A 21,198-nucleotide genomic window follows, 5' to 3' on the forward strand; every position below is an offset into this window, starting at 1 on the left:
TTGTCCCTGGAACCCGTGACTCTGGCAGTGGTGGGCTGCACAGGCTCGCCGGAAGCGGGGTGTGGATAGTGACCTGTGTTCGCACACAGGCTTCTTGTTGGCGGCAGCAGCGGCCTTAGCATCTCATGTCTGTCTCTGGGGTCCGCACTTTTAGCCGCGGCTCGCGCGCGTCTCTGGAGCTTCTTTAAGCAGCGTTCTTAATCCCCTCTCTTCGCGCACCAGGAAATAAAGAGGGAAGAAAAAGTCTCTTGCCTCTTCGGCAGGTCCAGACTTTTCCCCGGACTCCCTCCCGGCTAGACGCGGTGCACTAACGCCCTGCAGGCTGTGTTCACGCTGCCAACACCAGTCCTCTCCCTGCGCTCCGACCGAAGCCTGAGCCTCAGCTCCCAGCCCCGCCCGCCCCGGTGGGTGAGCAGACAAGCCTCTCGGCTGGTGAGTGCCGGTCGGCCCTGATCCTCTGCTGGAATCTCTCCACTTTGCCCTCCGCACCCCTGTTGCTGTGCTCTCCTCCGCGGCTCCGAAGCTCCCCCCCTCCACCACCTGCAGTCTCTGCCCGCGAAGGGGCTTCCTAGTGTGTGGATACTTTTCCTCCTTCACAGCTCCCTCCCGCTGGTGCAGGACCCGTCCCTATCCTTTTGTCTCTGTTTATTCTTTTTTCTTTTGTCCTACCCAGGTACGTGGGGGGTTTCTTGCCTTTTGGGAGGTCTGAGGTCTTCTGCCAGCGTTCAGTAGGTGTTCTGTAGGAGTTGTTCCACGTGTAGATGTATTTCTGGTGTATCTGTGGGGAGGAAGGTGATCTCCGCACCTTACTCTTCTGCCATCTTCCCAGAAGTCCCTGGGGTTTTATCTTGTTCTTTCATCAGGAACATATTCCTCTGCTGTCTCATTTTGTCTAATTTTCTGTGTTTGTGGTCTCTGTTCTGCAGGCTGCAGGATTGTCATTTCTTTTGCTTCTGGTGTCTGCGTCCTGCTGGGTGAGGCTTGTCTAGAGGCTTGTGCAGGCTTCCTGGTGGGAGGGACTAGTGCCTGACCACTGTTGGTTGGGGCTGGATCTTGTCCCTCAGGTGGACAGGGCTGTGGCAAGTGGTGTGTTTAGAGGTGGCTGTAGGCTCAGGAAGACTTTAGGCAGCCTGTCTGCTGATGGGTGGAGCTGTGTTACTGCCCTGTTGGTTGTTTGGCCTGAGGCCTCCCAGCTCTGTAGCCTACAGGATGTTGGGTAGAGCCAGGTCTTGCTGCGAAAATGGCAGCTTCCAGGAGAGCTCATGCCAATGAATACTCCCCAGAGTCTCTGCCTGCACTGTTCTTTTTCCCACAGTGAGCTTCAGCCACCCCATAACTCCCCAGGAGACCTTCAAAGACCAGCATGTAGGTCTGAACCAGGCTCCTCTCTGAAGTCACTGCTTTTCCCTGGGTCCTGGGGCACATGAGAACTAGTGTGCACCCTCTAAGAGTATAGTTTCTGTTTCCACCAGTCCTGTGGAGTTCTTGTGATCAAACCCCACTGGCCTTCACAGCTAAATGCTCTGGGGGCTCCTCCTCCCAATGCCAGACCCCCAGACTTGTAAGCTTGATGCAGGGCTCAGAACTCTCACTCCTGTGGGAGAATCTCTGCAATATAGTTTTGTTCCAGTTTGTGGGTCACCCACCTGGTGGGTATGGGATTTGACTGCATTGCAAATGTGCCTCTCCTACCATCTTTTTGTGGCTTCTTCTTTGTCTTTGGATGTAGAATATCTTTTTTGGTAGATTCCTATCTTTTTTGTTAATGGTTGTTCAGCAGTTAGTTGTGATTTTGGTGTTTCTGTGAGAGGTGGTGAGCTCAAGTCCTTCTACTCCACCATCTTGTCTCCAACCCCCATAACCAATCTTCTTTTATGGAAGAACCCTGAAGTATGAACAGGTGATTTCACACAATTCTAAAGTACAGCTTTCTGGAGGGAGAGGAACAGACGAGCAGTTCACTGAGTTCTCATTACCAGGTTCAGTGACACCCCTTGCTCTTCACCACTTCTTTTGGTTCTCCACAGCATACATTTTCTGGCCCATTTCATGAAAAGGAAAGATATCATGGAAAATATCCTAGAGAGTAGTTGAAGGCACTAGTGAATGCAGATCAATGAATCCCTGCAGTTGAACCATCCAATTCTGCCTGGCTCATACCTCTTTGGGTTCTCACTGGGCAGTGTTCCCTCTGTTGTCTCTGCACCCCGGGATAATGTGACAAGGTAGCTCTGATACTGTCTGTGCAGGTTTCTGTCTGTTCTGGCTGCTTCAAACTAGCTGCTGCACTCTCCTCCAAGGCTCTGAAGCTTTCCCTCTGTCCTGGCTGATTTCCCTGCAGGTAAGGGGACTTCCCAGGGTGTGGGACCTTTCTGTCTTTCACAGCTCTCTCCCAGGTGTTCAGGTCCTGCCCCAATTTCTTTCCCTCTTTCTTTTTCTCTTTCTTCTTTTGTCCTACCCTGTTACATGGAGATTTTCTTGCCCTTTCAGGAGTCTGAGGTCTGAGTCTGCCAGCGTTCGGTAGATATTCTGTGAGAATCATTCCACGTGAAGGTATATTTTTGATGTATTTGTGGGAGGAGGTGAGATTCATATTCTACTGCCCTGCCATCTTGATCTGGTCTCTCATTCAAGAATTTTTATAATAGATAATTTTAGACAATTCCATCGTCTGTGTCATCTCATGATTTCATGTCTGTTGATGGTCTTTTTTCATGTGAGTTGAGATTTCATAGTTATTTGTATCTTGATTGATTTTAGTTTGTATTGTGGACATTGTAAATATCATTTAAGACCAAGAGTATTATTTTTATCCTATGGAGGTTGATGTTTTTGTTTTACCCTTCTGTGTATTGGGGTTCCAATTTTTTGAACATTTTTGAAACTTTCATAGTACTGTTTAGACCAGTACAGTGTGTGCATCACCTAGTGGTCAGTGTGGAACTTGGGATGATTCACTTTCCAAATCTTTGGTAGGCTGATTAGGGTCACATCAAAGCACTCACAGATCAAACGTGAGCCCAGCAGTTCAAAACCACTTTTCGTAATTTCTTTTCTAAACTGTTCCCTCTCCCGTAGTTTTTCAGTACTTTCCATTTCTCTAGGCTCCCATTTTCTGTCCTCTGTTCAGAAACCACCCACTTTCTTGGTAGTATCACTCCCAGAAACAAGTTGCAGGAGAGAGAGAGGAAAAATTAGTATGAAGTTTAGTTTTGTCCCCTTGACGCCATGGCTCCACCTAGAGAAAGGACCTTATCCCTGAGATTTTTGATTACTGGCAGTTCCCTTTATGGACCACTCTTGCTTCTGGACTACTTTTGCTGTCACTACTCCCACTGTGGGACCAAAACAGAAGTAGAGTAAATAAAATCCTAGGAATGTCTCACATTCTCACATTTAGGAGTTCTCTTTTCCACTCCTTAAGCCATAACATCAAGGCTTCTCCTGTATTGCCCTCTGACTGTTAAACAATGCTCACCTCTGGGTTTCATATCATGTCCAATTCAGGCTTAGGATTCTGGAGGGAAAAAAATAATGTTGAACTCAACCATTTAGGTGGTATTTCAAACTCTGATCTTTTCCCAATCCATCTGCCTATATTTACTTTTCAGTTTTCAAATAGGTGTTCATGAATTCTATCAAGGTTTTATATTCGAGTTAGTTAGTGAGAGATAAAAGAAGGTCCCAGAACTGGACCCAGCTGCATGTGTTTTGTAGATGGCTTCTAGTTGATTCTTGCTTTTTTGTCCACTCTGACAATCTCTGTCTTTTAACTGGTGTGTTTAGAAAATTCACATTCAAAGTGATTTTTAATACAGTTGGATTAAAATCTACCATCTTGCTGTTTTTCTATTCATTGCATTTGTTCTTTGTTCTCTTTCTCTCTCTTTCGACTTTTCTTATTTTATTTGAGTATTTTTATGATCCCATTTTATCTCCTCTATTTACTTATAATTTATATATCTTTAAAAAAATTTAGTGGTTCCCTAGGGTTTACAATGTACAGTTTAAAATAATTGGGTTCATCTTCAAATAACACAATATTGTTTTGCATGTAGTCCAAGTACCTTACAAAAGAATATTCCCAATCTTACTCCCTTCCCTTGTGTCACCATTGTAATCATTTAATTTTTACATTTGCTATGAACACTCAATACATTGTTACTATTATTGCTTTAAACAGTTGGGTTGTTTTAATTGGAAATATAGTTGAGATACAATATTATGTTTCAGGTTTACTACATAATGACTTAACATTTGCATATATTATGAAATGATCACCACGATAAGTCTAGTAACCATCTGTCCCCATACAAAGTTATTATTATTACAATATTATCAACCATATTCCTTATGCTGCATATTACATCCCTGTGGCTTATTTATTTTATAACTGGAGGTTTGTACCTCTCAATCTTCTTTATCTATTCACCCCCAACCATCCATTTTTTCTCTGCATCTATGGGTCTGTTTTCATTTTTTGCTTGATTTTTTTTTATTTATGGATTTTGCATATAAGTGAGAACATATGGTATTTGCTTTCTCTGTCTGACTTATTTCACTTCACATAATACAATGTAGATCCATCCATGAGGTCACAAAGGTAAAGATTTCATTTTTTATGGCTGAATAATATTCCACTGTGTGTGTATACATATAATATAAATTATATATATATATATATATATATATATAAAACAGATCTTCTTTATCCATTCATCTATTGATGGACACTTAGATTGCTTCCATATCTTGGCTATTGTAATTAATGCTTCAATGAACAGGGGAGTACATATATCTTTTGTGATTACTGTTTTTTGTTTTCTTCAGATAAATACCAAAAAGTGGAATTGCTGGATCATATGGTAGTTCTAGCTTTTACTTCTTGAGGAAACCCTCACTGTTTTCATAGTGGCTGAACCAGTTTACAATCCTAACAACAGTGTACGAGGGTTCCCTTTTCTCCACATCAGTCAGTTAATTTTTAGAACAATTAAGAATATGGAAAATAAAAAGATATATTTTGCCTTCACGTATTCCTTTCCCAATGCTCTCACTTAAATTATGTAGATCCAATTTCTGACCTATATCATATCCCTTCTGCGTGAATAATGTCCTTTAATATTTCTTATAAGACACATCTGCTGTTGATGAATTTCCCATTTTTGTTTGAAAAAAAGTCTATTTTGCCTTTATTTTTTTTATTTAGAGTTTTTTTTACATCTTTATTTGACTATGATTGCTTTACAACTGTGTGTTAGTTTCTGCTTTATAACAAAGTGAATCAGTTATACATATACATATATTCCCATATCCCTTCCCTCTTGCATCTCCCTCCCTCTCACCCTCCCTATCCCACTCCTCCAGGCAGTCACAAAGGACCGAGCTGACCTCCCTGCGCTATGCGGCTGCTTCCCACTAGCTATCTACCTTATGTTTGGTAGTGTATATATGTCCATGCCTCTCTCTAGCTGTGTCACAATTTACGCATCCCCCCTCCCCATATCCTCAAGTCCATTCTCTAGTAGGTCTGTGTCTTTATGCCTGTTTTACCCCTAGATTCTTCATGACATTTTCTTTTTCTTAAATTCCATATATATGTGTTAGCATACGGTATTGGTCTTTCTCTTTCTGACTTACTTCACTCTGTATGACAGACTCTAGGTCTATTCACCTCATTACAAATAACTCAGTTTCATTTCTTTTTATGGCTGACTAATATTCCATTGTATATATGTGCCACATCTTCTTTATCCATTCATCTGATGATGGACACTTAGGTTGTTTCCATCTCTGGGCTATTGTAAATAGAGCTGCAATGAACATTTTGGTACATGACACTTTTTGAATTATGGTTTTCTCAGGGTATATGCCCAGGAGTGGGATATATGGTAGTACTATTTGTAGGTTTTTAAGGAACCTCCATACTGTTCTCCATAGTGGCTGTATCAATTTACATTCCCACCAGCAGTGCAAGAGTGTTCCCTTTTCTCCACACCCTCTCCAGCATTTATTGTTTCTAGATTTTTTTTTTTTGGTGGTACGCGGGCCTCTTACTGTTGTGGCCTCTCCCATTGCCGAGCACAGGCTCAAGACGCGTGGGTTCAGTGGCCATGGCTCACGGGCCCAGCCAGCCACTCCACGGCATGTGGGATCTTCCCAGGATGGGTCACGAACCCACGTCCCCTGCATCGGCAGGCGGACTCTCAACCACTGCGCCACCAGGGAAGCCCTGTTTCTAGATTTTTTGATGATGGCCATTCTGACTGCTGTGAGATGATATCTCATTGTAGTTTTGATTTGCATTTCTCTAATGATTAATGATGTTGAACATTCTTTCATGTGTTTGTTGGCAGTCTGTACATCTTCTTTGGAGAAATGTCTATTTAGTTCTTCTGCCCATTTTTGTATTGGGTTGTATGTTGTTTTTTATTGAGCTGCATGAGCTGCTTATAAATTTTGGAGATTAATCCTTTGTCAGTTGCTTCATTTGCAAACATTTTCTCCCAATCTGAGGGTTGTCTTTTGGTCTTGTTTATGGTTTCCTTTGCTGTGCAAAAGCTTTGAAGTTTCATTAGGTCCCATTTGTGTATTTTTGTTTTTATTTCCATTTCTCTAGGAGGTGGGTCAAAAAGGATCTTGCTGTGATTTATGTCATAGAGTGTTCTGCCTATATTTTCCTCTAAGAGTTTGATGGTTTCTGGCCTTATATTTAGGTCTTTAATCCATTTTGAGCTTATTTTTGTGTATGGTGTTAGGGAGTGATCTAATCTCATACTTCTACATGTAGCTGTCCAGTTTTCCCAGCACCACTTATTGAAGAGGCTGTCCTTTCTCCACTGTACATTCCTACCTCCTTTATCAAAGATAAGGTGACCATATGTGCATGGGTTTGCCTCTGGGCTTTCTATCCTGTTCCATTGGTCTATCTTTCTGTTTCTGTGCCAGTACCATACTGTCTTGACTACTGTACCTTTGTAGTATAGTCTGAAGACAAGGAGCCTGATTCCTCCAGCTCCTTTTTTCGTTCTCAAGATTGCTTTGGCTATTTGGGGTCTTTTGTGCTTCCATACAAATTGTGAGATTTTTTGTTCTAGTTCTGTGAAAAATGCCAGTGGTAGTTTGATAGGGATTGCATTGAATCTATAGATTGCTTTGGGTAGTAGAGTCATTTTCACAATGTTGATTCTTCCAATCCAAGAACATGGTATATCTCTCCATCTATTTGTATCATCTTTAATTTCTTTCATCAGTGTCTTATAATTTTCTGCATACAGGTCTTTTGTCTCCTTAGGTAGGTTTATTCCTAGATATTTTATTCTTTTTGTTGCAATGGTAAATGGGAGTGTTTTCTTGATTTCACTTTCAGATTTTTCATCATTAGTGGATAGAAATGCCAGAAATTTCTGTGCATTAATTTTGTATCCGGCTCTTTTACCAAATTCATTGATTAGCTCTAGTAGTTTTCTGGTAGCATCTTTAGGATTCTCTATGTATAGAATCATGTCATCTGCAAACAGTGACAGCTTTACTTCTTCTTTTCTGATTTGGATTCCTTTTATTTCCTTTCCTTCTCTGATTGCTGTGGCTAAAACTTTCAAAACTGTGTTGAATAAGAGTGGTTGGAGTGGGCAACCTTGTCTTGTTCCTGATCTTAATGGAAATGCTTTCAGGTTTTCACCGTTGAGGATGATGTTGGCTGTGGGTTTGTCATATATGACCTTTATTATGTTGAGGAAAGTTCCCTCTATGCCTACTTTCTGCAGGGTTTTTATCATAAATTGGTGTTGAATTTTGTCAAAAGCTTTCTCTGCATCTATTGAGATGATCGTATCGTTTTTCTCCCTCAATTAGTTAATATGGTTTACCACATTGATTGATTTGCGTATATTGAAGGATCCTTGCATTCCTGGAATAAACCCCACTTGATCATGGTGTATGATCCTTTTAATGTGCTGTTGGATTCTGTTTGCTAGTATTTTGTTGAGGATTTTTGCATCTATGTTCATCAGTGATATTGGCCTGTAGTTTTCCGTGTTTGTGACATTCTTGTCTGGTTTTGGTATCAAGGTGATGGTGGCCTTGTAGAATGAGTTTGGGAGTGTTTCTCTCTCTGCTATATTTTGGAAGTGTTTGAGAAGAGTAGGTGTTATCTGTTCTCTAAATGTTTGATAGAATTCACCTGTGAAGCCACCTGGTCCTGGGCTTTTGTTTGTTGGAAGATTTTTTTTTGGAAGATTTTTAATCACAGTTTCAATTTCAATGCTTGTGATTGGTCTGTTCATATTTTCCATTTCTTCCTGGTTCAGTATTGGCAGGGTGTCCATTTCAAAGAATTTGTCCATTTCTTCCAGCTTGTCCATTTTATTGGCATAGAGTTGCTTGTAGTAATGTCTTATGATCTTTTGTATTTTTGCAGTGTCAGTTGTTACTTCTCCTTTTTCATTTCTAATTCCATTGAGTTGAGTCTTCTTCCTTTTGTTCTTGAAGAGTCTGGCTAATGATTTATCAATTTTGTTTATCTTCTCAAAGAACCAGCTTTTAGTTTTGTTGATCTTTGTTATTGTTTCCTTCATTTCTTTTTCATTTATTTCTGATCTGATTTTTATGATTTCTTTCCTTCTTCTAAGTTTGGGTTTTTTTTGTTGTTCTTTCTTTAGTTGCTTTAGGTACAAGGTTAGGTTGTTTATTCAAGATGTTTCCTGTTTCTTAAGGTAGCATTTTATTGCTATAAACTTCCCTCTTAGAACTGCTTTTGCTGCATCCCATAGGTTTTGGGTCGTCGTGTCTCCATTGTCATTTGTTTCTATGTATTTTTTGATTTCCTCTTTGATTTCTTCAGTGATCACTTCGTTATTAATTAGTTTATTGTTTAGCTCCATGTGTTTGTAGTTTTTACAGGTCTTTTCCTGTAATTGATATCTAGTCTCATAGCGTTGTGGTTGGAAAAGATACTTGATACAATTTCAATTTTCTTAAATTTACCAAGGCTAGATTTGTGATCCGAGTTATGATCTATCCTGGAGAATGTTCCATGAGCACTTGAGAAAAATGTGTATTCTGTTGTTTTTGGATGGAGTGTCCTATAATTATCAATTAAGTCCATCTTGTTTAATGTATCATTTAAATCTTGTGTTTCCTTACTTATTTTCATTTTGGATGATCTGTCCATGGGTGAAAGTGGGGTGTTAAAGTCCCCTACTATGAATGTGTTACTGTCGGTTGCCCCTTTTATGGCTGTTAGTATTTGCCTTATGTATTGAGGTGCTCTTATGTTGGGTGCATAAATATTTACAATTGTTATATCTTCTTCTTGGATGGATCCCTTGATCGTTATGTAGTGTCCTCCTTTGTGTCTTCTAATTGTCTTTATTTTAAAGTCTATTTTGTCTGATATGAGAAGTGCTACTCCAGATTTCTTTGGGTTTGCATTTGCATGGTATATCTTTTTCCATCCCCTTACTTTCAGTCTGTATGTGTCTCTAGGTCTGAAGTGGGTCTCTTGTAGACAGCATATATATGGGTCTTGTTTTTGTATCCATTCAGCCAATCTGTGTCTTTTGGTGGGAGCATTTCATCCATTTACATTTAAGGTAATTATCGAAATGTATGTTCCTATTCCCATTTTCTTAATTGTTTTGAGTTCGTTATTGTAGGTCTTTTCCTTCTCTTGTGTTGCTTGCCTAGAGAAGTTCCTTTAGCATTTGTTGTAAAGCTGGTTTGGTGGTGCTGAACTCTCTCAGCTTTTGCTTGTCTGTAAAGATTTTAATCTCGCTATCAAATCTGAATGAGATCCTTGCTGGGTAGAGTAATCTTAGTTGCAGGTTTTCCTCCTTCATCAGTTTAAATATGTCCTGCCAGTCCCTTCTGGCTTGTGGAGTTTCTGCTGAAAGATCAGCTGTTAACCTTATGGGGATTCCCCTGTGTGTTATTTGTTGTTTTTCCCTTGCTGCTTTTAATATGTTTTCTTTGTATTTAATTTTTGACAGTTTGATTAATGTGTTTCTTTGCGTATTTGTCCTTGGATTTATCCTGTATGGGACTCTCTGTTCTTCCTGGACTTGATTAAGTATTTCCTTTCCCATATTAGGGAAGTTTTCAACTATAATCTCTTCAAATATTTTCTCAGTCCCTTTCTTTTTCTCTTCTTCTTCTGGAACCCCTATAATTCAAATGTTGGTGCATTTAATTTTGTTCCAGAAGTCTCTGAGACTGTCCTCAGTTCTTTCATTCTTTCTTCTTTATTCTGCTCTGCAGTAGTTATTTCCACCATTTTATCCTCCAGGTCACTTATCCGTTCTTCTGCCTCAGTTATTCTGCTATTGATCCCATCTAGAGTATTTTTAGTTTCATTTATTGTGTTGTTCATCATTGTTTGTTTCATCTTTAGTTCTTCTAGGTACTTGTTAAATGTTTCTTGCATTTTCTCTAATCTATTTCCAAGATTTTGGATCATCTTTACTATCATTATTTTGAATTCTTTTTCAGGTAGACTGCCTATTTCCTCTTCATTTGTTAGGTCTGGTGGGTTTTTATCTTGCTCCTTCATCTGCTGTGTGTTTTTTGTCTTCTCATTTTGCTTATCTTACTGTGTTTGGGGTCTCCTTTTAGCAGGCTGCAGGTTCGTAGTTCCCATTGTTTTTGGTTTCTGTCCCCAGTGGCTAAGTTTGGTTCAGTGGGTTGTGTAGGCTTCCTGGTGGAGGGTACTAGTGCCTGTGTTCTGGTGGATGAGGCTGGATCGTGGCTTTCTGGTGAGCAGTTCCACATCTGGTGGTGTGTTTTGGGGTGTCTGTGGACTTATTATGATTTTAGGCAGCATCTCTGCTGATTGGTGGGGTTGTGTTCCTGTCTTGCTTGTTGTTTGGCATAGCGTGTCCAGTACTTTAGCTTGCTGGTTGTTGAGTGTAGCTGTGTGTTGGTGTTGAGATGGAGATCTCTGTGTGATTTTCACTGTTTGATATTACATGGAGCTGGGAGGTCTCTTGTGGACCAGTGTCCTGAAGCTGGCTCTCTCACCTCAGAAGCACAGCACTGACTCCTGGCTGCAGCACCAAGAGCCTTTCATCCACACTGCTCAGAATAAAAGGGAGAAAATGTAGAAAGAAATAATTAGTAGAAGTAGAAAGAAAGAAGGAAAGAAAGAAAGAAAGAAAGAAGGAAAGAAAGAAAGGACGGAGGGAGGGAGGGTGGGAAGGAGGTTGCCTTTATTTTTGAAGGACATTTTTGCTGAATTTAGATTTGGATTGGCAGGGTTTTTACTTTCAGTATGTTAAAGGTTTCATTCCACTATTTTTGGCTTATGTGACTCTGGTACGAAGTCTTGTGTAATTATTCTTGTTCTTCTGTATGTAAGGTGTTCCGTCCACCCTTTTTCCCTGACTGCCTTCAATATTTTATTTTGCCTGTTTTTCTGCAGTTTGAATTTGATATGTCTGGGTGTGATGTGGCTCTTTTACAAATTTTATTTACCCTGCTTTGTGTTCTCTGAGATACTTGGATCTGGGGTTTATATCAATTGCCAATTATGAAAAATTTCAGCAATTATTTGTTCAAATATTTTTTCTCCATTCTCTCTCTCTTCTCCTTCTAGTATTCTAATTTGATAGTGTCCCAAAGCTCTTGGATGTTTTGTTCTGTTTTCTTTTTTTACTCTTTATTTTTTCTCTGCATTTCAGTTTGTGTAATTTCTATTGTTCTAGCTTCAATTTCGCTTATTCCTCAGCTGTGTCTAGTTCACTAATAAGCACACTGAAGGCATTCTTCAGATCTGTTAATGTGTTTTTTCTCTTGTATTTACATATGATTCTTTCTTATACATTTTATCCCTTGCTGCTATCTTATCTTGCATGTTGTCTACCTTTTTCAATATAGAAAAGTACTTAATCATATTAATCACAGCTATTTTAAGTTGTCTGTTGGAAATTCCAAAATGTGTCATAACTGAGTCTTGTCCTGATGATTTTTTTGTCTCTTCAGACTATGTTTTTTTCTTTCCTTGATTCTTCCCTTTGTGCTGCTCTCTGGAGGTAACTTACCTCTTGCATTCTTTAAAAATAAAGTCTGCTATTATTTTACTTGATTTATTTTAGCCTTGAAGTGGAGAATAGGGGACTAGGGACATACTATGTTATTTTGATTAAGTCTCAGTCTTAGGCAGGCTTATCCTGAGTCATAGAGGTGTGACTTTCCCAAATGTTCCTGCCCCTCCTCTAAATATAACTGTGAGCCTAGCACATATTCCTATCCCTCCTGGGTTATAGCATTTTTTCAAATTTTCTCCTTCACCTGTGGTGGTGAGTTTCCACCTGTGCCCTCAGTTCCTATTGCCATTCCTTCTGCAGAGCAAGGCTTGTTTTCCCTAGGGGAGATAGAGTAGATTGGTCTGGGCAGAGTTTTAGTGGTGTTGGGTATTCCTCTCTGCTAGCTGCAGTGAATTTCCACCAGTGTGCTCAGACTACAGTTTTATTACCTTTCCCTGTGAAGGTTAAGACCTTTGCTCTGCAGTGTATAAAGGCAGAATGCTTTGGGCACAGTTTCAGCAATGGATGCTGTTCTGTTTCCCTCCCCCAAACCAGAACTATAGAATATCTTTCTCCGGATTCTTATTCTTCCCTGCCAGCACCTGGTGGACTTCTTAGGGGGAAAGTCTGCAAGAGGATTCAAAACCACCTATGTCTACAGCCCCCAGGGGTTTCACATTCTCACACTAACACACAACCAACTTTTAGCAATTCATTAACAAATTTTAGCTGTTATCTTCTTATGACTACATATTATTCAGTAGTATCTGCAAAAGATAAGCAAGTACCTGGGCCCTGTTGTTCCCTGTAGATGCCTATGTCTACAGATTTTGGGTTAGCTTTTAGCATTGCAATCTCAGTTTGCTCATGAATTCAATAGAGGACAATTTGCAATTTTCCAGTTTTTGTTTTCCTTGTTTTAATGGTGGGCGAGATGCTCATTCCAATTCTACAGCTCTGAGTTGATACCAGAATATCATGTGAACCTGGGGATAAGATTTGAGGTTCTGTTTGTCTTCCAGCATCCATACCCCAGTTTACAAATTCCCCCACGATGGTGATAATGGTGGGTTTACCAGCTCGAGGAAAGACCTACATCTCCACGAAGCTCACACGATATCTCAACTGGATAGGAACACCAACTAAAGGTATGTCCCTGAAAGCCTTTGTTCTACAGCCCTCTATAGGCCAATTATGGAAAATACAGTAAGGTAGCTGACCTCAAAAGGGCAAAACCACGAGTAAAGGAATGTCTCAAAACATTATTAACAGTATTAGGACTAATACTATTACTGCTGCTGCTGCTGCTCTACTACAACTACTACTACTACTACTGCTACTACTACTACTACTACTATAGCACCACCACCACCACCACCACCACCACCACCACCACTAACCTCATAAATTTTTACAGTTTCTTAAGTACGTAATCTGTGCCCAATCCCGTGATAGCTGCTAAGCATAAGAAAACTACAAAGATTAAATATCTGTTTTCAAGGAGCACGATTTTTGTAAGACCTGAAAAAAACCCTATGAGTAACATACTACTTTTATCACCTTTATTATTACTTCTACACCAAAAATACGATTCTTATTAGCATTACCATTTCTTCACAACCTTAAGGTTTTCTTTAAATTTTAGGGGTGTGTGGAGTCAAGCACCTCAAAGCCCCAGCCTGGAGTCCCCCACAAGGTCTTCAGTAAAGCAGGGCACTTTAGCTCACCTCTCCTGTCCAGAAGGCGTCCACTCTCTCCAAGCCTCTCCTTAGGTCTGAGCCTATTTGCTCCCCCTCCCCAGCCGGAAGTGATCCTGCCTCTTTCCGCCTCCAGAGGGGTCTCCTTCCCTGCCTGTCAGCCTCCTCCCTCACTCCCTACTTCCAGATTTCCTTTCTCCCCAATGTGACCTCTTTTCTGCTTACTACCTCTTATTCAGCAATCATATTTTTCTATTCTCCATTTGATTTCTCTATCACCCACATTGTATCCCCATTCCTATTTGATTCCTCTGTTGCCCCTAGGAAGACTATGTTTCTCTGGGCTCCCACACCAATGCTTCCTACAGACCCCTCTATGCCAACCTTAGTTACATAGTGTGTTGTTGTAGTGTGTTGTGTGTCTGGGTCTCTCTCCCCAGGAGCTGCTCTGCGGTAGGGGACTAGATCATGTTAATTTCTATTGCTTAAGTAGGACCAAATTAAGACATTTAGAGTCTCTAAACGCTAAAAGTTAGGGTATCCCCTACATCATGCGTAATTCAGAATAAAATCAGTAAATACAAGAAAGTCTACCAAAAGTTTTTATTTATCCCCCAATGACTATTGATGCTTTTAACATATATCAACTTAGCTGAAAATTATTACTGGGACTGTGTTCCTCCTTTACTGGTACACTGGTACACAAGTGCTTAGCCTCTGTCTCTTGTGGAAAGGAGCACTCCTCCCCAGTGTGGAAAACAGTTCTTCTTGGGCAATCACTTGCTCACTCAGTCAGTAATTATTTGCTGAGCACACAGTTGTGCCACGGCCCTTGTTGGATGTTGGATCCCTGCCCTCAAAGAACTCACATCTAGTTTTTGAACTTTATTGGAGTATAATTGCTTTACAATGTTGTGTTAGCTTCTGCTGTATAACAAAGTGAATCAGCTATAAGTATACATATATCCCCATATCCCCTCCCTCTTTCATCTCCTTCCCACCCTCCCTATCTCACCCCTCTAGGTGGTCACAAAGCACAGAGCTGATCTCCCTGTGCTATGCAGCTGCTTCCCACTAGCTATCTATTTTATATTTGGTAGTGTATATATGTACATGCCAGTTTCTCACTTGGTCCCAGCTTCCCCTTCCCCCTCCCCATGTCCTCAAGTCCATTCTCTACGTCTGTGTCTTTATTCCTGTCCTGCCCCTAGGTTCTTCAGAACCTTTTCTTGTTTGTTTGTTTTTTAGATTCCATATATATGTGTTAGCATATGGTATTTGTTTTTCTCTTTCTGACTTGCTTCACTCTGTATGACAGACTCTATTCTTAAGTTCTAAAACGCCCATGTAGGAAGAACTAGTATCATCATTCCACAGTTGATGAAATTAATGCCCAAGATGTGACGTGTCTTGTCTAAAGGCACATGGTCACTAAGTGATGGAACCAGAATATGAACCCACATCTGGTTGATTCCAAAGCCTGACACTCACTGTGGCAGGTCTGATACTTGGTGCTACTGATGGGAAGAAGAAAGAACCCACATTGGCCCTGTGCTCTCCTCCACACTCTTCCTCTTATTTCCCTTGACCATACCAACACCCTATCTCTCTTCCCCCTTCCCTCCCTCTCTCCAAGTATTCTCCTCCCCTTCTCCCATTTCTTCTTTCTCTTCATGCACTTTCTCTTTCTCTAATTCACTGGTGAAGAGTTCCCCAGTGGTTTTCCATGTGCCAAAACCCATACTATGCACTGGCGATGCAAAACTGGATGAGATTCACAACCTGTCCTTGAAGATTTCTCCATCTGGCTGGGATGCATAAGAATACAACATGTCACTGAAGAATCCCAGAGCAGGATACTGATGGGCCTCACAGAGGAAATCGCCTACTGGAAGGCAGTGAAAGCTTCCAGATAGGGTGTATTTGAGCTGGGTGTGTCCTGTGGGAGGAGTAGAACATTGGAAGAAGAGAAGGGAAGAAGGAGTAGTTCTTGTAGGACTGCAGGCTCTGAGGAGCCTCTGCTGAGCATAGGGGCACATGGGACAGTGTCAGATGGGTCTCTGATCTAATGCACCTGCTTCCCATCTGTTCTACTTGCACAGAGGCCCTCAGAGTCATGTTTCAAATGCCAAGATGACCATATCTATAGCCACCAAGGGTTCCCTTGGCCTGCAGGTTTAAATCCAAGCTCCTTAGCCTATCATTCAAGGCCCTCCACAGTCAGTCTCTGACAGCCTCACAGGCCTCAGTCACAGTGGATGACTCATGTTCTGCCTCCTGCCAATGCCATACCTTTGCTCAAACTCTTCCTCTACCTGGAATGCCTTTGTTCCCCTCTCCCATACCCCATGCCTGCCAATAAAAGGCCTGCCTTCCTATAAAGACTGGTACAAATGCTGCTTTTTCCAAGAAACCATCTGAGATCACCCCAAGCTTAGTTAGTCTTTCCTTCCTCCTTGCTCTTTTGCATGGCTCTGTCAGAGCACTTAACACACTGGGTGAGAGCTCTCTGTTTACTGATTTACTGTTTACTCTCTTTCCTACATGCTAGACTGTGAGCTCCTTGGGGCCCCATCATGCAGATCTGTTTCATCTCTGACACCCCAGAACTCATGTCCTGATTCACAAAGTAGGCATGAGAAACTATTTATTGGATGAATGAAGAAAATATTACATTACCTCTTTGCCTATTATCCCCTCTTTCCCCCTTTCCTTCCCTCCTCTCTGATTTTTCACCATTACAAATGAGAGAGTGTGGCCTAAAGAAGGCAATAAATCTAGACTCTCTGTCTTGATACAGAAAATGTAACAACATTGGACTAGGATTCAGGAGGCCCAGTCTAGTTATGTCCCCAGCTGACTCAATGTTTGACCCTTGACGGATTTTACTCCCTGGGTCCCAATTTCTTTATCTTTCCAATGCAGTAATGTACAGAACACAGTAATAATATATAGTAATACTATGGGCATTAAAAGGTTTGGAGTTTATGTTAAAATGGAATAGTGGAAAGATCACCAGCTTTGGAACCAAACAGTCCTGGATTTGAATCCCATCTCTCCACTTATTAGCTATGAGAGTTACTCCCTTGATTTCCTCATTTATAAATGGGAATGATGATTCCTACTTTTCAGGGTTGTTGTAAGGAGTAAATGAGCTGGTGGCCATAATTTGAAGCTTTGTAAACATATTATATAGCTACAAACTATACCTTCTTTTACCTCTGAGCTACCTCCAAGAAAGGACATTATTTTGCCACTGGGATCTTCCCAACCTCTTCACCAGGGCTCCTGCTTTCAGTGTTTAATTTAGGCCAGTATCGACGAGAGGCAGTGAGCTACAAGAACTACGAATTCTTTCTCCCAGACAACATGGAGGCCCTACTTATCAGGAAGTGAGTACCTAATATTTTAAAGACCTGTGCTGCCCCCTGGCTGAGGGAGACCTTTGTTCAAATGATGGGGGAGTAGGGCAGAGCAACTTGGGTTAGCAAGGAGTCCACCTAGAGTCTCAAAGGGTGGTTAGGACAGCCCTTCTACTATCTTAACCAAAGCTTATTTCTGGTCATATCCATCCCCTGCTTAAGAACTTTTAACAGTTTCCTACTTCTGACAAGAGAGAGTGGAAACTTAGCCTAGAATTTAAAATAAGAGTCTCAGTAGCTTGGCCCACTCCAGTCTCATCCATTCAACCTCAAGTTGTCTCTCCTCTACAAGACTCTGAGCACTTCCAGAACAGAGCCTGGGTCTCATTAATTGATCCATATCCTCTTAATAGAACTCAGCAAAGAGTAATCACTAACCAGATTTTTGCCAAAAGCATAAATACATTTCCACATTATTACCTGTGCTTGCCCTGTTACATATGCCAGGAATGCCTTCTCCTTCACAGACCATATATTCAGGCTCTTCTTGGGTTCAAGAACCAATTCAGCTTGAGCGCTATTAGTTCAAGGTTTGGAGCCCTTAATACTATGGCTCTGTCATTAGTCAACTTTTCCTGGGTATGTTACTTTATACCTGCCCCTAAAATGTCTACACAGAGCCATTTTCAACTGTGTGACCTCTCTGTGCTTGTCATAGCATATTTTCAACTGTGTGACCTCTCTGTGCTTGTCATAGCACATTTTCAACTGTGTGACCTCTCTGTGCTTGTACCTAGAATATAGGACACCCTTTGTAGATATTCAACAGATGAATAATTTAATGTAGGACATCTAAGAGATAGTGCAAAAGATAATTCAGAAAAATAGAGAGGAGACCATTTTGGGTATAATGGTTGTTTCTGTTTCTTCCTTCATCTTTTTCAGGCAATGTGCCATAGCAGCCCTGAAAGATGTCCATAACTATCTCAGCTGTGAGGAAGGTCATGTTGCGGTAAAGAAATTTGCATTTTTTCTTAGGTTTCTGCTGGGTTGGAGAAGAGCTAATATATATTGAGCATTTATTATGTTCTAAACATTGTTCTAAGCACTTTGCACATATTTATTTAATTTCCACCCTCCCCCATGAGATAGGTATTGTTATTATACTCCATTTTATAGCCCAGAAGAATGTCGTGCAGAGAGATTAAATAATTAAATATTTTACCAAGGTGGCAGGCCAGAACTGGAATACAGGTTGTATAGCTCCAGAATCTACACTCCTTTTTTCTTTCTTTTTTTAAAAAAATTTATTTATTTATTTATTTATTTATTTATTTATTGGCTGTGTCAGGTCTTAGTTGCAGCACATGGGATCTTTGTTGAGGCTTGCAGGATCTTTTGTTGCACCACGCGGGATCTTTCATTGCGGTGCATGGGCTATTCACTGCGCTGCACAGGCTTCTCTCTCATTGTGGCGTGCGGGTTTTCTCTTCTCTAGTTGTGGTGCAAAGGCTCCAGGGTGCATGGGCTTTGTAGTTGTGGCACGCGGGTTCCAGAGAGTGTGGGCTCTGTAGTTTGTGGCACACAGTCTCTCTAGTTGAGGCACGCGAGCTCAGTAGTTGTGACACATGGGCTTAGTTGCCCCGCGTCATGTGGGATCTTAGTTCCCTGACCAGGGATCGAATCTGCATCCCCTATTTTGGAAGGCTGATTCTTTACCACTGGACCACCAGGGAAGTCCCCAGAATCTACATCCTTAACCAGTATACACTACCACTCCATCCCCAAGAATTCAGCAGGACTACACTAGAATTTGACTGCAATACAAACATTTTTAAGTTCTAGAGATTTAGCTAAACATTTAATCAATTTAATCTCATAGACCTTTGGGATGTGCAAATTCTAAAAGTGCTTCAAAGAGCTCCAAAGTGATAGGGAAGGAAGAAGCTTCACCTAGGAGTTGAGAGAATTGGTTCCAACTCTGCTTTGTCAGAGTTTGTGACAGTTTGTCTCTCTGTGACATTGGTTAAGGCAAACACTTCCTCTAAGCCTCAGCTACTTTACCTGTAAAATAACTCTAATAAACCCCCACCATTTTCCTCTTCCTTTATTATGTCTACAGAGTCTGCTACATTTCTGGGCAGGCAGTGAGGGCTCAATGAGTGTTTGAGAAATTGATGTAAGCCATTTCCAAATCCTTCAAAACCCTGTTCAAGTTTTATCCCCTTCTGGAAGCCCTGTACTTAGCACAGAGATGGTCAAAGAGTAGGCATTCTATCAGAGCCAGATTCAGAGCAAACCAATCTCATCGTGTGCCTCTAGGTTTTTGATGCCACCAACACTACCAGAGAACGACGGTCACTGATTCTGCAGTTTGCTAAAGAACATGGTTACAAGGTAGAGTAACTCTCTAACTCTTATCTAGAGCCTACTCATTTAACAAACACCAAAGAAAGGCAAACCAGGGGAGGAAGAGATGCCAAATCAGCTACCATAGGGTCAGCATTTTAATTTAGTTGTAGGATTTTCCAGGTCACAGTTAGAAGCATCAAAACAGAACAGAACAGGAAAGAAGAGGTGCCACATTAGGCAATGGAAGATAACTGCTGACAAGCTGACACTGTGGGGGTGGGTATGAGGAAGGAGGAGAGAGAACCACTACAATTCAGGGCCAATCTGACTCATAAAACTCAGAATCCTGAAAGCACCACTGTACGAAATTATGTTGTCAGAGATACCTCTAAAGATGACTCAGAGCCATTGAGAAGGGGTCAAGCTATGTTTGACTCCTACCAAACATAATTCCTTGCTGGAAATCTTTCTTCTGTTTCTTTTATAGGTCTTTTTCATCGAGTCCATTTGTAATGACCCTGACGTCATTGCAGAAAACATCAGGGTAAGGAGCACCAGTCACCTTTCCTTCTTATTTTGTCTCAGATTTGGATCATACCTAGAAATACCTCTGTGCAGTTAAAGGAGGTATCTTCCCTGAGCTTCTCCTCCCACTTCCTATAGGAAGTATTCCCTGATCATCCTGGCATACAATGATTCTGTGAAATTCCTTTAAGTATTGGAGAGGAAACTAAGGTTCCAAGAGGAGAGGTAAGTTGTCAAGTGTTCATACAGCCAGGAAGAGGTAGAACTGGGACTGGACCTCAAGCTTGGATGTCTGCCTTGAAAGCTCTTTTTTTCTGACCCACAATTCATATCAGAGCTATCACTGCTCTTTTCTACAGTTTCTAGGCATGTGGTCTAGATTTAGTTCACTCACTACATTTTATTGTTCCCTATTTCATTAAATTACTGTATCTTGGGGACAGAGGTGACCTTAAAAGTCACCTCCTTCAACACTTCATCAGAAACTTGAAATCTTAGCTAATTGTTTGTGTAGATTTTCTCTTTGTACCTCCAGTGTGAAAGCTCATTGCCTTCATTAAGTGCAGTCCAATCAATCTGAAATCTGCCTCCCTGTAATTTCCACTCATTGGTCCTAATTTTGCCTCTTGAGGCATAGAATATGTCCAAGTACTCTCTTTCCTTTTCATCCATCCACCTATCCATCCATTTGTTGATTAAACATAAATTGAATACATACACCTGGGTTGCACCATTCTGGGTACTAGAGACAGAAATAGATAGGGGAGTGCCTGGCCCTTGAGCTCACAGTCTAGTGAGGGAGACTGACAATTTTATAGACATAATTCTGTGAGATCAGTGCTGAGATGAAGAAACAAAGGAGACTGTGGCAGCACAGTGTTGAGGACCTAACCTTGCATGGGAAGGCTTCTCAATGAAGGTAATAGCTGACCTTCATCTTGAAGAATGCATAGGAATTTGGCAAGTAAAGAATGGAAAATAGGGGGATAGCATATACTAAGTATGGCATCTATGGGGAACTAGAAATAGCCTAGGTTGTCTAAAGCAAAGTGTGTGGAGGTCTAGAGGGGCAATGGGAGAGGAGAATGAAGAAATCATTTGGGGCCCAATCATAACAAGCCATGAGTCACCTGCTAAAATATTTCATACTTTGTCCTAAAAGATGTGAGGAAATGGTGAAGGGTTTCAAGCAGAGGAATTCCATATTCAGATGTGCATGTTAGAAATATCCTTCTGGCTGCT

The 21,198-nt window shown here is 41.1% G+C and overlaps 1 protein-coding gene across 7 annotated transcripts in view; it reads left to right on the top strand.

Annotated features, from left to right (window-relative positions):
• The window catches only part of PFKFB1 (6-phosphofructo-2-kinase/fructose-2,6-biphosphatase 1), an 87,385-nt gene that overhangs the window by 46,950 nt on the left and 19,237 nt on the right, over window positions 1-21,198 (top strand). For 6 of the 7 annotated variants that reach the window (XR_007474748.1, XM_033414791.2, XM_033414792.2 and 3 more), the window contains 5 exons: window positions 13,043-13,168; window positions 17,001-17,109; window positions 18,025-18,091; window positions 19,402-19,476; window positions 19,919-19,975. Coding sequence is in view for 6 of the 7 variants with exons in the window: in XM_033414791.2 (XP_033270682.1) it covers window positions 13,043-13,168; window positions 17,001-17,109; window positions 18,025-18,091; window positions 19,402-19,476; window positions 19,919-19,975 (434 nt within the window). In the remaining variant the exon portion in view is untranslated. The remainder of the gene's footprint in view (window positions 1-13,042; window positions 13,169-17,000; window positions 17,110-18,024; window positions 18,092-19,401; window positions 19,477-19,918; window positions 19,976-21,198) is intronic. The other variant, XM_004284747.4, reaches the window with a different exon arrangement.

The sequence above is a fragment of the Orcinus orca genome, chromosome X (assembly GCF_937001465.1).
Source record: "Orcinus orca chromosome X, mOrcOrc1.1, whole genome shotgun sequence".
NCBI classification, from domain to species: Eukaryota; Metazoa; Chordata; class Mammalia; order Artiodactyla; family Delphinidae; genus Orcinus; species Orcinus orca.